Source organism: Drosophila obscura, unplaced genomic scaffold (assembly GCF_018151105.1).
Source record: "Drosophila obscura isolate BZ-5 IFL unplaced genomic scaffold, ASM1815110v1 contig_151, whole genome shotgun sequence".
Classification (NCBI taxonomy): Eukaryota; Metazoa; Arthropoda; class Insecta; order Diptera; family Drosophilidae; genus Drosophila; species Drosophila obscura.
The window spans coordinates 1,193,263-1,207,617 of NW_024542737.1; the positions used below are offsets into that span (position 1 = coordinate 1,193,263).

At 49.8% G+C, this 14,355-nt stretch overlaps 5 protein-coding genes across 5 annotated transcripts; 3 read left to right on the top strand and 2 right to left on the bottom strand.

Moving 5' to 3' along the window:
• Positions 1-33: 33 nt before the first annotated feature.
• LOC111077575 (ATP synthase subunit s, mitochondrial) lies at positions 34-892 on the top strand. The gene has a single exon (XM_022371912.2). The coding sequence runs from the start codon at positions 171-173 to the stop codon at positions 810-812; it is 642 nt and encodes a 213-aa protein (XP_022227604.1). The 5' UTR covers positions 34-170; the 3' UTR covers positions 813-892.
• Positions 893-1,030: 138 nt separating this feature from the next.
• On the top strand, positions 1,031-3,668 carry LOC111077574 (exostosin-2). Its single transcript, XM_022371911.2, is given in 4 exon segments — positions 1,031-2,436; positions 2,438-2,606; positions 2,676-2,835; positions 2,893-3,668. Coding segments are annotated over 4 exon segments (2,154 nt in total). The 5' UTR covers positions 1,031-1,113; the 3' UTR covers positions 3,395-3,668.
• Positions 3,665-6,439, bottom strand: LOC111079776 (cysteine--tRNA ligase, cytoplasmic). Its single transcript, XM_022375065.2, has 6 exons — positions 6,199-6,439; positions 5,653-6,142; positions 4,906-5,592; positions 4,697-4,841; positions 4,022-4,626; positions 3,665-3,964 (listed from the first exon to the last, which is right to left on the bottom strand). Exons 1-6 carry the CDS (start codon positions 6,375-6,377, stop codon positions 3,839-3,841), a joined length of 2,232 nt encoding a protein of 743 aa, XP_022230757.2. The 5' UTR covers positions 6,378-6,439; the 3' UTR covers positions 3,665-3,838.
• Positions 6,440-6,692: 253 nt separating this feature from the next.
• On the top strand, positions 6,693-8,249 carry LOC111079778 (WD repeat-containing protein 74). The gene is made up of 3 exons (XM_022375067.2): positions 6,693-6,882; positions 6,941-7,991; positions 8,054-8,249. The coding sequence occupies exons 1-3, from the start codon at positions 6,795-6,797 to the stop codon at positions 8,172-8,174; spliced, it is 1,260 nt and encodes a 419-aa protein (XP_022230759.2). The 5' UTR covers positions 6,693-6,794; the 3' UTR covers positions 8,175-8,249.
• Positions 8,190-10,498, bottom strand: LOC111079784 (sodium channel protein Nach). Its single transcript, XM_041591868.1, has 6 exons — positions 10,284-10,498; positions 10,013-10,216; positions 9,215-9,951; positions 8,635-8,752; positions 8,466-8,575; positions 8,190-8,408 (listed from the first exon to the last, which is right to left on the bottom strand). Exons 1-6 carry the CDS (start codon positions 10,496-10,498, stop codon positions 8,269-8,271), a joined length of 1,524 nt encoding a protein of 507 aa, XP_041447802.1. The 3' UTR covers positions 8,190-8,268.
• Between the last annotated feature and the right edge of the window lie 3,857 nt (positions 10,499-14,355).

Consider the following 14,355-nt stretch of genomic DNA (forward strand, 5'->3'; position numbering starts at 1 on the left):
CAAAATGACAAGCATAGAAATAAATTAAATAAAGCGCTCGAGCAGGATTTTATTGTATACTAACTATATAAAAACATGATTTCATAATTGTTGAACACATAAATTGGCAGCAACTGTTGAAACAGTGCTGCGTAACGTGCGCCGCCTACAGCTGTTCGCTTCTCTTGGCTATGTCGGTATTAAACCAGTTTCCTAAATCGTTAACAAAAGTGCTACAACAATTCAGAACATCGAAATGCCTGCCGCAGGCTTCATATCCAACCAACCGCAATATATGGGGGTATGTGGCCGTCGCCTTCAATCAGGTGGATGCGGACCGTCTGGCCAAGGTCGGTCCAAATCGACTATGTGCCGAATGGATTGTGAAGAATGGCGGCGGTGTACGGTTCGTTGAAAATCCGACAAAGCTGTGGAAGGACTACAACTCCCTGCCGTCAGAGACGACCCAGTTTTCCATTAAAGTCGTGGATGCCACAAATGCATCCATAATGAAAATAGGTCTGGCTCATTTCAAGGGATGTAATTCAGTTGACACGGTCATCTTTCACAATTGCAAGCATCTTGAAGACGATGGACTGGAAGGATTGTCGCACGTCAAAAACTCGCTGGAGCGGCTTCAAGTGTCCGGCTGCTACAACATCAGTGATTCTGGTCTGGGCGTAATAGGCGAGCTTAAAAACCTAAAGCAACTCCTCATATTTGACATGATTTTCGTAAAGGACATGGATCAAGTGGCTCAAGAGCTGAAGAGGCAGCTGCCCGCGTGCGACATCAAGGCCACCAAATTGGGCGTTAAGTTGAAGGAGAAGTAGAATCTCATATATGACCTTATTTGTGTGTTTATATAAATGTTGACACAATAAAACGTCATCTTGCAAGTTGCAAGTCGTTATGCATGTTTTTTAGTGCTGGAAAATACTCGACTGATTCAATGTCGTTCGTTTGGTTTTGTTCCCTATCTTCGTCCCACACCATGCATAATTATAGTTTTCAGTATTTGCTAGTATTTTTTAAGACGCGTTTTCGCGCGTCTGCCAAACGGTCATACCCCCAATCCAGAAAACAGGACACAACATATTTTCTGTTCATTAAAATGTGAAAAAGTCAAAGAAAATGAACAAGTTAAAGTATTTGTTAAGCCTGGTGACCCAGCCACGAACCATATCGAGCAGCAGTCCCAAAGAGCAGCTTCTGAACTGCCTGACCTATGGCTTATTGACAATTGTCGCTCTCTGTGCGGGCTTCTTGCTGTGGGACCTCTCGAGCAGCCAACGCGATGGATTCTTCTATGGGAAAAGGGACTCGCACACCCTGGTGCTGGACCTCTCGCACAGCCAGGAGGTGATCCTGCACGCGGATGCAGATCAGCGTAAGCGCAATGGGAACTGTTCATTCTGGGACTGCCTGAACATCTACAAGTGCGAGCATGACAGACTCAAGGTATACATTTATCCGCTGCAAGAGTTTGTGGATGAGAAGACCGATAAGGTGGCCACCACATTGTCCAGCGAGTACTTTCAAATCCTGGAGGCGGTGCTCAAGAGTCGCTACTACACGTCGAATCCGAATGAGGCTTGTTTGTTTCTCCCCAGCTTGGATTTGCTGAGCCAGAATGTCTTTGACAAACACTTGGCGGGGGCCGCCTTGGCTTCGTTGGACTTCTGGGATCGCGGAGATAACCACATAATCTTCAACATGCTGCCGGGAAGTGCACCAGCCTACAACTCTGTGCTGGATGTGAACACGGACAATGCCATCATATTTGGCGGTGGCTTCGACACTTGGACGTATCGACCGGGCTTTGATGTCGCTATACCCGTGTGGAGTCCCCGCGTGGGGCACCAGCATCCACATGCTGCAGCCCAAAGAAAGTTTCTCTTGGTTGTGGCCCAGCTTAATATTCTTCCTCGCTTCCTGAGAACCCTACGCGACCTGTCCTCTGCCCATGCCGAACAGCTGCTGCTCCTGGGACCCTGTGAGGGCATGGATCTCTCTACGCGCTGCTCCTTCTCGCAGCATCAGAAGCTCCTGGAGTATCCCCGTCTGCTGTCGCGTGGAAAATTCTGCTTTGTGGGCAGGAGCCTGCGTCTGGGTCAGCCCGATCTGGTGGAGATTATGTCCGAGAGCTGTATTCCCGTGATTGCCATCGACAACTATGTGCTGCCCTTTGAGGACGTTATTGATTGGTCTCTGGCCTCCGTTCGCATACGCGAATTCGAACTGCATTCCGTAATGCAGAAGCTAAAGGCTATTTCCAATGTAAAAATTGTGGAGATGCAGAAACAAGTCCAGTGGCTGTACTCCAAATACTTCAAGGATCTGAAGACCGTGACATTGACGGCGCTTGAGGTACTCGAGAGCCGTATATTCCCTCTGCGCGCCCGCAGCAGCCGACAGTGGAATGCCATTGCCACCAATCCACGCTCCACCTTTAATCCCTCTGTTCCTGCCCTCGTTGGCGCCCAAATCTCAGGGATTCACAGCCGTCATTCTCACCTATGACCGTGTGGAGAGTCTCTTCCTCTTGATCCAAAAGCTGGCCGTTGTGCCCTCGCTGCAAAGCATTTTGGTCATTTGGAACAACCAGAAGAAGTCACCGCCACACTGTAAGCACCGAGTGAATATTTCAGTGTCGATCCTTATTAATTAATACTGATAATCTTCTTCCACTGAAGTATCGACATTCCCATCCATATCGAAGCCGCTGAAGATCAGACAAACCAAGGAGAACAAGCTATCGAACCGATTCTATCCCTACCCGGAAATCGAAACTGAAGCCATTTTAACCATAGACGACGACATTATCATGCTAACCACGGACGAGCTTGATTTTGGGTAAGAAAGAGTTGAATGGGGATGGAATTTGAGTTTAAAGTGGACGTTTTTTTGTAGCTATGAGGTTTGGCGAGAGTTTCCCGACCACATTGTCGGATTCCCCAGTCGCATTCATGTGTGGGACAATGTGACAATGCGCTGGCACTACGAATCGGAGTGGACGAACCAGATATCTATGGTGCTCACCGGCGCCGCCTTCCATCACAAGTACTGGAGCCACATGTACACATATGCCATGCCAGGGGACATCAAGGACTGGGTGGACGAGCACATGAATTGCGAGGATATTGCCATGAACTTTCTGGTGGCGAATATTACCAACAATCCGCCCATCAAGGTGACGCCGCGTAAGAAGTTCAAGTGCCCCGAGTGCACCAACACCGAGATGCTGTCTGCGGATCTGAATCACATGCGGGAGCGCTCCGCCTGCATCGATCGATTTGCCAAGATCTATGGCCGCATGCCGCTGCGCACGGTGGAGTTTCGAGCGGACCCAGTTCTCTTCAGAGACAATTTCCCGGATAAGTTGAAACGCTACAATGACATTGGCAGCTTGTAAATGCCGCAGACGCACTGAAATTCCGGGTAGATTAAGTACGGAAATACCAAAGACTTGTGGGAATAGCGCTCAAATTTAGAGGGAATCTTTTCTGTTGCATTCGAATATATCAATAGAGCCATCTTAAGTCGAAGCCAGAGCTAGCCGAGGCGCACTATCAGCTATCTCACTGGATCTCGTATAGAAAACTGTTTTAGTTTGGAGAGATATGCATCCTGTGTGGATGTTGTGCTAAGGACACACCTACAATATCCATATTAAAAGTTGATATCATAGAAAAGGCGAGTTTTATTCTGAAGATTAGCCTAAGGCTTGCACGAGTGCACGAATAGGATTCGTTTTAAGCGGACTTTCGAAATGGTTAGGGCTTTGAAGTTGTGCTGTGAATATTTTAAATGCTAAGCTAATATCATGGCGATACTTTTGGTGCTCTGTTCTTATGGTCTAGGCTTCGTTTGCGGATGCCAAATACTCTTTGTAACGTTGCTCCTGTTGCTGCTGCAGTTTTTGCAGCTTCTTCACTTGACCTTTGCTAATCTCTTTGCCTTCCTTGTCGAGAGTCGGCAGGCCCTAGGATTGGATTCGAATTAATGCGATTATTATGTATGTAATTCCAGTTTCACTTACATTCGCATCAAAGGCCGAGTACTTTTCCGTTTCGCCAAGGAACATCTCTTTGGGATTAAGGCGACGCTGCGCGTCCTTGGCTGCTGCGGCGTCGGCAGCTGCCTGCTTCTTGCGTTCCTTCTCAGCTGCTTTATCCGCTTCGGCGGCCAGTTTTGCCTCCCGTTCGCGCAAAAGCGAGTCGCGATCAACCAGCTTGACCGCAAACTTGCCACCGTCCTTGTCCTCGAGTCGCACACCCAAATTGGGCAATATATTGTCACGCAGGTCGTCGCAGAGCTTCAGGATATCGAATGCCTTCAATGCTTTCGCCTGCTCACGCACCAAATTGCGGAATTCCGCCAGTGATTGGACATAGGGAAGCACTGTGGTCTCCAGATCGCCACCAGCTGCCTGCGCACCGGCTCCGCCGCTCACCGTCACTGGGAATCCGATGCCACCGCGTGGTCCCGAAATGGCGCCAAACACATGCAGCAAGTCAGTTATGTATGTGGCCACATTGCGCAGCAGAAGGCTGTTCAGTCTCGACTTGTTGTCCCGTATGTACACATTGGAGGCGGAGACCAGTTCCCGAATGGCGTCGAGGGCGCTGCGCGTGTCTACGTTGTCTGGATATCGTAAAAGAATTCATTGGTTAATTCAATGGATGAAGAAGGGCTTTCCCATACGAGCACTTACCACAAAGGGCAGCGTGCACTTGCACCTGGGAGCTGGAAAACTTCTTCTGCAAGGCAGCCTCAATGTCAGTCCAGGCATCAAACTGCCGTCGCGGCTCCTCAGACAGCACGTGACGGGTCAGATCTTTCACATTCAGGAAGAACTCCTGCAGGGGACAAGCTAGAGTAATAAATGCCTCTCGAAATGATGCCATAGTTGATGGTGCTTACGTTGAGGAACTTCTCATATTGCGTGGCCATTTCCATGGTGTTCTCCGAGTAGTCGAGCGTATCCTTCCACGAGTGCAGGAGGAAGGCAAGACGCAGCTGGGTTGCCGAATGCTTTTTCAGGGCCTCTTGAATGGTGACGAAATTCTTAAGGGACTTGGACATCTTGCAGCCGGCGATGGTTAGATGGCCAGTGTGCAGAAAGTATTTGACCCACTCGGACTCGTTGAATGCCGCCTCCGACTGGGCCAACTCGTTGTCGTGGTGTGGGAACTTTAGATCTACGCCTCCAGTGTGTATGTCGAACGTCGAGCCGAATATGTCCGAGGCCATGGCCGAGCATTCAATGTGCCATCCGGGACGACCACGACCCCAGGGACTGTCCCACCAGGGTTCGCCGTCCTTGCTTGCCTTCCACAAAGCAAAATCGTTGGCCGAACGCTTCTCCGAGAGCCGATCCTCGGCCACAGACAAATCACCCTCACCCTCCTGCAGGGACTTGGTGTCGCCATACGCCTCTGGGACCAGCTTGGCGTAGTGATGCTTCTCTTTCCTGTCGAAGCCATTCACATCAAAGTAGACGGAATTGTTGGCTGCATACGCGAGGCCGTTGTCGATGATCTTCTGAATAAAGGCCACAATTTGTGGCACGTACTCTGAGACCCGCGTGAGCACATCTGGTGGGAGAATCTGGAAATTCCACACAGATAGAATAGGGCAAAGCTCTGGAGCTCAGGTTTGATGACTCACGTTTAGCGACTTCATGTCGTTGTGAAATTGGTCTTCCCAGTAGCGGGGCAGAGACTCAAAGACCGCATTGTCATTGATCTCAGCCCCCTTCTTGCCATCCAGCCACTCGGCAATCGGATCCTTGGCTTCGTTGAGGTAGTTCTGTCGCTTCTCTGCGATTCCCTTTTCGTCTCCATGGCTCACTGCCTTTGTGAGTGCATCAACGGCATCGTTCATGCGCTGCAGAGTCTTGTCCAGCATCACCTTCTTGTCAGGATCCGTGTTCTTGGCGCACGTTTCCTGGAATCGGACAAGCACTTCCTTCTGCTGGCCCAACAACTGGTCGAGGGGCAATTTCGCTGATTCGCTGACATATTCGTCGAAGAGATGGTTCTGACGGGCGCGCTTGATGATTTTGTCATCGATGTCCGTGATGTTCATCACATAGTGGATGTTGTAGCCAAAGTAATTGGCCAGAATGCGTCTCAGAATGTCGAACGAAATGTAAGATCTATTGGGCAGGCAACAGATAAGATACCGACTCTGCGATGCTGATGTGGCGCTTACCGTGCGTGCCCCATGTGCGAGGCATCGTAGACAGTCGGCCCGCAGCTATACCACGTTAAATTGTTCCCATCCAGCGGCACGAAGTCCTCCTTTTGTCTCGTCAGGCTGTTGTAAAGCCGTAGCTTTGGCCGCTCCTCTGCCTTCGGTGCTTGCCACGCAGGTTGTACACGTTTCGACATTATAATAAAGATATAAATAAAATGTTAATATGTAAATAAACGTCCCGAAGTTACTTTCGATAATATTTTGGAATTGTGCGATAGATCGATGAAACGACCATAGATGCGTTTGCAGCCCTGCTGCAGGGATACAGAATATGTCCTGTTGCTGAGGATTTATTCGACGACCTTGCAGTCGCCCGGTCCTGGCACATGATTCGGATTCGGATATTGTTGGTTTGGGAACGTAGAGGGTGGCATGGCGGTCAATAATTTAAAATTTCATCGTTAAATCCGATAAAAGCAGAACTTGCTGTTTTACAGCACTGGTCGCTGTAGTTCGAAAACCATCGATATATTTTCCCGCACGTGCGTTTGTTTTGTCTTGGCGAGATTTTTTAATTAGGAAAATTAAGCTAAAAACAATTACTTAGCAAGATGAAGTGGACCACGGCGAATCTTAAGCACCCCAATTATACAGCACAACATGAAATTTACGTGGGTACACACACAGGATCTTTCAAACGTAAGTTTGTCCGCAGTTGATGTTTCGACAAGGAAATCATTTTAAACGATTCTTGTAGACCTGCTGCCGGCTTCGGAGAAGAGCCCACATGGACAGAGAAACCTCAGTGATTTGAAAGACTTGGACAAAGAATCCCGCGTCACTGCTCTGGCGTTCGGCAACGAGGCGCGAACAGAAATTCTGCTTGGCCGAGCCAAAAACATCGCCGAACTGCATTCCATTGGGGAAGGAGGCTTCTCCGTGCGAAATGTGGCTTTCAGCGCAGCTCCCATTGTTGGTCTGGCGCGCTTCAACGACAAACTGATTGCAGGCATTGGGAATGGTGAGTTGCAAAGCTTGGAGTTAGACCCTGAGGAGGAAACGCCACCTGTTGTTATCTCTACTGGCACCCAAATGGATCATCTGCGTCAGTGCGCACAGGCCAGGAACATTGTGGCCACTGGCGGCAAGGAGCGACAAAATAATCTGAAAGTCTACGACCTGAGCTCCGACGCCAAGCAGATCTTTACCTCCAAGAACTTGCCCAACGATTATCTGCAGCTGGAGGTGCCTGTTTGGGACAGTGACATTGGCTTTGTGGACGGGCCCAGTGTCCTGGCGACGTGCTCGCGTCACGGATATGTTCGCCTCTACGACACCCGCAAGCAGCGCCGTCCTGTCTCCTGCTTTGCCAGTGAGGAGCACGGAATGAGCTTCGCGGCTCTGGTGGCACGGGGCAACTACATCTACACGGGCACTACGATGGGCGCCCTGAAGGCCTTCGACACGCGACGCATGAAAACTCACGTCCATACGTACAAGGGATTCACTGGGGGCATAAGTGACCTGCACTTGGATCCCACTGGACGTTTCTTGAGCTCTGCCAGCTTGGACCGCTATGTGCGCGTCCACGACGCTGACTCTACAGTGCTGCTCTACCAGTGCTACGTTAAGTCGAAGGCCACCAAGATCCTCATCCGTCAACTGAAGGAGGAGAAGCCAGAGGTTGATGCTGCAGTAGAGGAGGAGGAGGAGGAAGTGGATGATATAGTGCCACAAAAGCCCAGTATCAAGACAGCCCCTGTGGACGATGAGTACGAGGATATGTTTGAGCAAATGCAGACTGTGGGGTGAGTAGCCTATTTATTTGGACACCTTTAATGCCATCTACTAATCTCAAAATATAAAACAGCGACAGCGAAGAGGAATCTGGAGCAGAAGATGAAGCTGAAGCGACTGCCAAGGTGGAAGGAGCCAAGCAAAAGCGCAAGGGAGCGAACCAGTCGCAGAAGACGAAAAAGAAGAAAGTGTAAATAATGTATGCATCCATTTACTCGTTAATGTTTAGATTAAAGTTATATATTAAAACGTAGTAATACAAAGCGACGATGCGATGTGGTCTGGGCTCTACTGCCACGCCTTCCTTGGCAGCTGCGCCTTTTGCAGCTGATAGTTCACGTAGAGGCGATAGATGCAGTAGTAGAAGAACTCCACAACGGAGATCATGCTCAGGCCCAGGCAGAGATTGAAAATGCCCCCAAGGTCAGCTGAAATTGATAAGAATCTAGGGATGAGATTGTTACCCCACACCACAGAGAACTTACAGAGGAGTCCGATCCAAGACATGACCGTCACCTTTCGAATGACCGGAACGACCTGCTTGGCCAGATATACGCGCAGCACAAAGCTGTCTCTTTTGATCAGTTCCCGGGAGCTTAAAGGGTAACCAAGTATACAAATTTAAGCTGGTTTCATAGACGGTATTGTACGTACTAGTAGCGGCTCACTGAGAACTGGTGCTGATTGAGGTCCGTCTTGTAGGACAGCGTGGAGTAGGTGACATCGTAGCAGTTGGGCAGACACTGGTCGCATCGCACGCTCTTAAAGTTGTCTGCGAAAAAGTTAAGGGGGTGAGCATCCTTTTGGGTTTTTTTTTTACAAATTTGCATATCGAAGGGAGAGAGCACTTTAGGGCTTTATTAACGTGCAAATGAGCTCCCAAGCGATTTGTGGGCGCATCCAAGTCATGGCATATAATGCAGACACTCGGGCACGTGAGTATCCTGAATATTTAATATAAATTATGAAACATGAGCGAGCACAACAGATGACAACAGGCCACCCACATAATACGCCACAGTCACCGCAGCAGCAGCAACAGCAGCAGCAACAGCATGGGAAATATATGAAAAGTACCACAGCCAGCCAACGGCGAAGGCGACAACGTGACAAAGGCTGTGGGAAGAGGAGTACGTGAACCTTGTCAGACCCTGAAGGATGTGCGTGGGCAGAGCCAGAAGTGACAGTAAGCCCGAATGAAGCATGGGATGCTCCGCCGGGAAAGGGGACTCACCATAGTTAGCCGAGTAGCAGAATGTATCATTTAGATTGCACTCCTTGAACTGGTTGCCAACGATGGGCAGGAGGTACGGATGACATCCGCACTTTGCGACGATGGCCTCTGTCTGGCAGGAGAGCAGGCAGGCCGCTTGGCGGTAGTTGCGGAGCCTCAAGTCGTTCGAGATAAGGCAGTCCCGCTTTCGTTCCGACAGCTCCAGCACCTCCGCCGAAGAGCTCTGCACGGTGGGCGAGACTTCCAGAAAGCTCTCGGATCGGGCGGTGATTGTCACTGAGGAGGCCGACTCGGTGACATAGTCCATGGGATGGTGGACGAGGACGATAAGACCCGTGTTGAGATTGCGCTCAGAGCCCTCGGCGCCGACAAATGTTAGACCGCCGTCCATGCCAAAGATGTTCGCCGAGAAGGGCACATAGCTGGAGTTGCGGGGATTATAGTTGAAGGAGCAGCACGGGCCCAGGTATGCCGTCGTGGGTATGAACGAGAGATACTCGTGGCTCTGGTTGCACTGGAACTCGGTGTGCCCCCAGAAGCACCGCTTCACGTAGTCCGAGCAACCCGGACTGACGGCCATTGCCGCCTCCCACACACTGACGTTGTTCAGCCGAAGCACCGCATCGGTGACCCTGTAACTCTCGTGCGCCGGGGGCTCGAAACTCTGGTCCGTGAAAGCGTTGAGGAACTCAAATCCCGCTGCCACGTCAGCCATCTCGTACTCTGGCGGAATATTCCTGGGCAACGGAGACGGTACTTAGGGGGGGTATTCAGTCATAAGGGTGTCTGTTTGCTTACAGCGTCTTGACGTAGCGTTCGACGCGCTCAGAGTTGACCACCTTGGGACTGCAGATGGTGACGCCGGGAAAGGCCACGTCCGTGATGGAGAGATCGTTCGAAATGGTGTTCAGAATGGGATACGAGTAGAACTTCAGCCAGAGCAGGAGGGTCAGGTAGATGCTCAGCAGCAGCAGCTGCAGCAGCACCGACGACCAAATGAACCTGAAAGAGGCGAAGACAGGGCACTGCCAGGAGTACTGTGCTCTGTGGGAGAAGGGAATCCACTCACCTGGACAATCCGTGGGTGCGCTGGCGTCGCAGCAGCCACATTCCGCTCACCTTGGTCCGCTCCGTGTACTCCCAGAAGGTCCTGTCGATTGCTGCCCTTAGGGTGCCCAGGCGCCTCCTTTTTTCCAAGATTCTCTTGCCAGGTGCTGCCCACTTGTCGGTGTCCTTCATCATGTCCCTGTCACAGTTCGCTGCAACTGGCGGCACACGGAGCATGCTTATATACTCTAGAGGGCCACCTCCCCCCGCCTAATGACTGTAAGTTGTGGTCCTAATTATGGGTTAATAGACTCGTTAGTTGGTCCGGCCCCAGAAAGTTTTGCCACTTGTTCTGCATTAGGGACAATTTAAAAGATGGACTCCATAAAGAACTGGTTCTTGTGGAAATCGATATGCAGTGTTCTAGGTCTGAGTAGGTCCCATTAGCCACACAATTTTATTCCAATTTTGCCACATGCACGCCGCAAGAGAGGAATTCTCGCACATGGAGCTCTGCCACACACAAATCCAGTCGAGTCCAAGCTATATACATATGTATATATCTTGAGTTGGGAAACTATGCAGCATATGAGCATCGGAGCATCCAAGCATCCAAGCATCTTGTGTTACTACCGACTCGACACAAGACTGTTTGTCTGCACGTCCTTCTACTCTCCCCCGGGGCCAAAAAGTTTCCGTGTTCAAATCTTCTGCATCTAGCTTTTAAGCTGGGACAATAAAATTCCAAACTTTTACACGCTCCCCCCAGGCGCAGTTGGAGCACAGCAGGGGGGTCGGAGTCGTTGGAATTTTTGGGTAAACTGCAGCTGAGTGTTGGAAGGGAATGCGGATTCGTTTCGAATTAGTTGTTGACTTTATCGAATGCTGTTCCTCCTTTCATTGTTGTGCTTGTTTGAGCAGCTCCGAGTGAATTTTAATTAGTAGCCTTCCAGTCAGCCATTCAGTCAGTCAGTCAGTCAGTCAGTCAGTCAGTCAGTCAGTCAGTCAGTCAGTCCGTCCCTTCGAGTTAATTGTTTTCCATGGTAATGAAAGAAAATTCTACGAGCAAGTCAAAAAATGTATTACGAGCTGGAACTGGAGTCAAGAGAAGACAAGCGCGGAACTTTTAATTCCGCCATTTTCCAACTAAAAGTTGGCTAGGTAAATGGAAAGATACCAGAGCCAGGAGACAAACTTTGGAACGGTTTTTATCGCGAGCACGCGCTCCCGATTTGCAGCCATAACCAAGGGTACGGACTGCAGATAAGCTCCCGCCCCCCAATGGCAATCGCCTGCTAATAATCAGCCGACATGTGGAGCCATTTGTAGAGCGCTGCTCAAACGTGAGCTGCCTGATTGAAATATCTCTGCACTGTCATAGCCAGACTCCGACCCCAGACCCCAGACCTGGCTGAAAATTATAAATTCGTGGCCTCAACTTTCCTCCGAAGGTGGATTCACCTTTTTTTTTTAGTTTTTTAAAAGCGCCAGCAAACTTCTATTTGCCGAAAAAATAGTTTGGCATTAAAAGTAAGCTACCTCCGTCGGGTCGGAAATTTAGCGCCAGAGCTTTGACTGCAGAGCCATAAAGTCGTGTCGACAATGTTGGCCAAGGAGTAGGAGGAGGAGGAGGCGGAAGAGCGCGGAGTTGAATGTTTAATACGGGAGCAAAGTTTCTGCTCGTGATTTTCTTGCACTGGGGAATTAGTTTGGCCGGCTTTCGGGCACTAAAACTGTATGCAGAGCAGTCACGCCAGATTCCATTATAGATATTGGGAATCGGCAAGTTAATCGCTACGCTCAGCTCAGCTGGTGTTTAGTCGGCATTAGTTGAACAATGTCCCGGGGGCCGCCCCACTCAATCGCACTCCGAAGGCTCTTAGCTCATCTTCCTAATGATAAGCCAACAGAGGCAAAGACGCATCAATCAAATCAATCCGATTAAGACCCAGCCCAAGGCAATTGTTTGGACAACACTTGTCTTATGGAAACGGAGACGAGACAGCGAGGACGGAGTGTCGTGTCAGCTGTCTGTCCATAGCTGTAAAATAGCGACGCGTGTATTTGCATTCACATTGAACCCTGAAAGCCACAACGAGCCTTATTACGATCCGAATACAATGGCAAGTGTCCCCATAATCGTAAAGCCATTCGAGGCAAGTGGGTTCCCTTGGGGTATGGCAATTTGTATCTTGGCCAGTTGCCCGCGCCCAGTGAAACAAAGGACGGAGACAAGGATATGGCCACAGCGCGTCGGAAGTGCATGTGAGCCACGGGCATTCGACTCCAACAGGCACTAAGAAGAAATCGAAACGGAATGGAACGGAAGGCGACTCCGGGTCGAGTCAGCGTTTATAGTTCGATGGCAACGATGCTAACGGCACTGCGGTGGAATCAGTGCCTCGATAGGGGCAGCGGCAATGCAATCACATCGATCGGGGATTGATGTACCACAAGTAGTTGCCCCATTCGATGGCATCTCCTCTACCATTCAGCAGCGCCTTTTCTGCCACTCAAAATTTTAAATCTTCCAGCACGCTCTGACCATGAATCCTCCCCCCCCCCCCACATACCCACACCCATCCACATTAGCATTCAACACCCTCCACCACCGCCCCTGCCAAGTGGGGCATGCCAGAGTTACGATGCTGTTGGAGGGAACTTTGCCAGTTTGGAATCAATTTAGCGGAATGTAGCCAAACCCCTGGTACAGGGTACAGGCCTCAAGATTCAGTGCTTACGCTCCAGTGTCTGTCCGTGTGGGCGGTCCTTGGGAATTTGTGGCATTTTTTTTTGTGTTGGTATGTTGGTCGCCACGAGTATAAAGTGTTCCACATGCGGCGGGCACTTTGCATTTCTGGCCCAATTGATTTTTAATGGCTCTATGCTCCTCCGACTCAAATAACAAACAAAAATTCGATTGCTCAACGGAAAGTTTTTGGGTCGCAAAATATTGAAATGACTTTCGGGGGGTTGATACTTACTCGTACTCCAACAAGAATAAAAAAGCCACTCATGATGGCGTTCCCAACTGTGCGTGGGTGTTAGGGCGGTTCCATCGGCTTGGGAGATGCCGCATCCTGCGAAGCTTCCTGCAAATCCCATCAGTAACAAAACAGGGCAAACGGTGCATAAGGAAGGTTCCGGGTTCCGTGTGCCAGGTGCCAGGTGCCTGACTAATTGCCCTTCATTTGATTTCCGATTACGCACCGCGTATGTAAGCCCAGCCACAGTGGGCCTCTTTTTGTTAAGAAGATTTTTGCTCTAATGAATCTTTTTTGAGGGAAACGTTGCCTCGGATGCTTTTCGCTGTCACTGTTACTTGACCCAACTCCCGTTTCCAGTTCGTTTGCCTCCTCCTGCTGGGTCTAATGCTGTTGCTACTGTCATTAAATAAAGTGCGTTTGCATTTAAGTCGGCTTTTGAGCTGTGCTTAAGCCTATTAAGGTGGTTCCACTTGCACTCCCACCCCCACCCCCACCCACATCTAGCACTCCAGAAAAGGTAGCCTGTGGCTGGGGAAAGATGCTTCCTGCCCACGCTGTCCTCTCGCACAAGTCTTCACTCAAAAGTTCTCCAGACAGTTCACCAGAATAGGCCACTTTAACCAGGGACACGGGTATATTTCTGTCCTGGAATTCTTTTGATTTAAATTCATCGATTTTGGCCTTTTTGCCTTTGAAGAGCTCTCGCCCCCCATATCCACCCACACCACACCACAGCACGACACGACATCGGCATCGGCATCCCACTTCACTCTTGACTCTTTTGCCGACTGTTGGGGGCTCGTAACAAATTTCGTTTGCTGATGGGTCCCCCCGTTTCCCGTTTGCAAACAATTTCAATTGATTCCATTTTAATGGATAGATAATGTTGATTTCGCACAGCACAAAATCGAATACGAATACTGGGACTTCCGAGCTGAGAAGGGACTTCAATAGAGGTGAGCATTTCGGTTGCCCAATCAGACTCCAATTAGCATTCATCTGAAATGCATTACATTGCTGTCAAGATCAATGAACGGAGCGGCACGTATTGTGAAGAAAATATTCATGACTCGAATACTTCCTGTTTGGCTTAGGGAGGATGGAGAG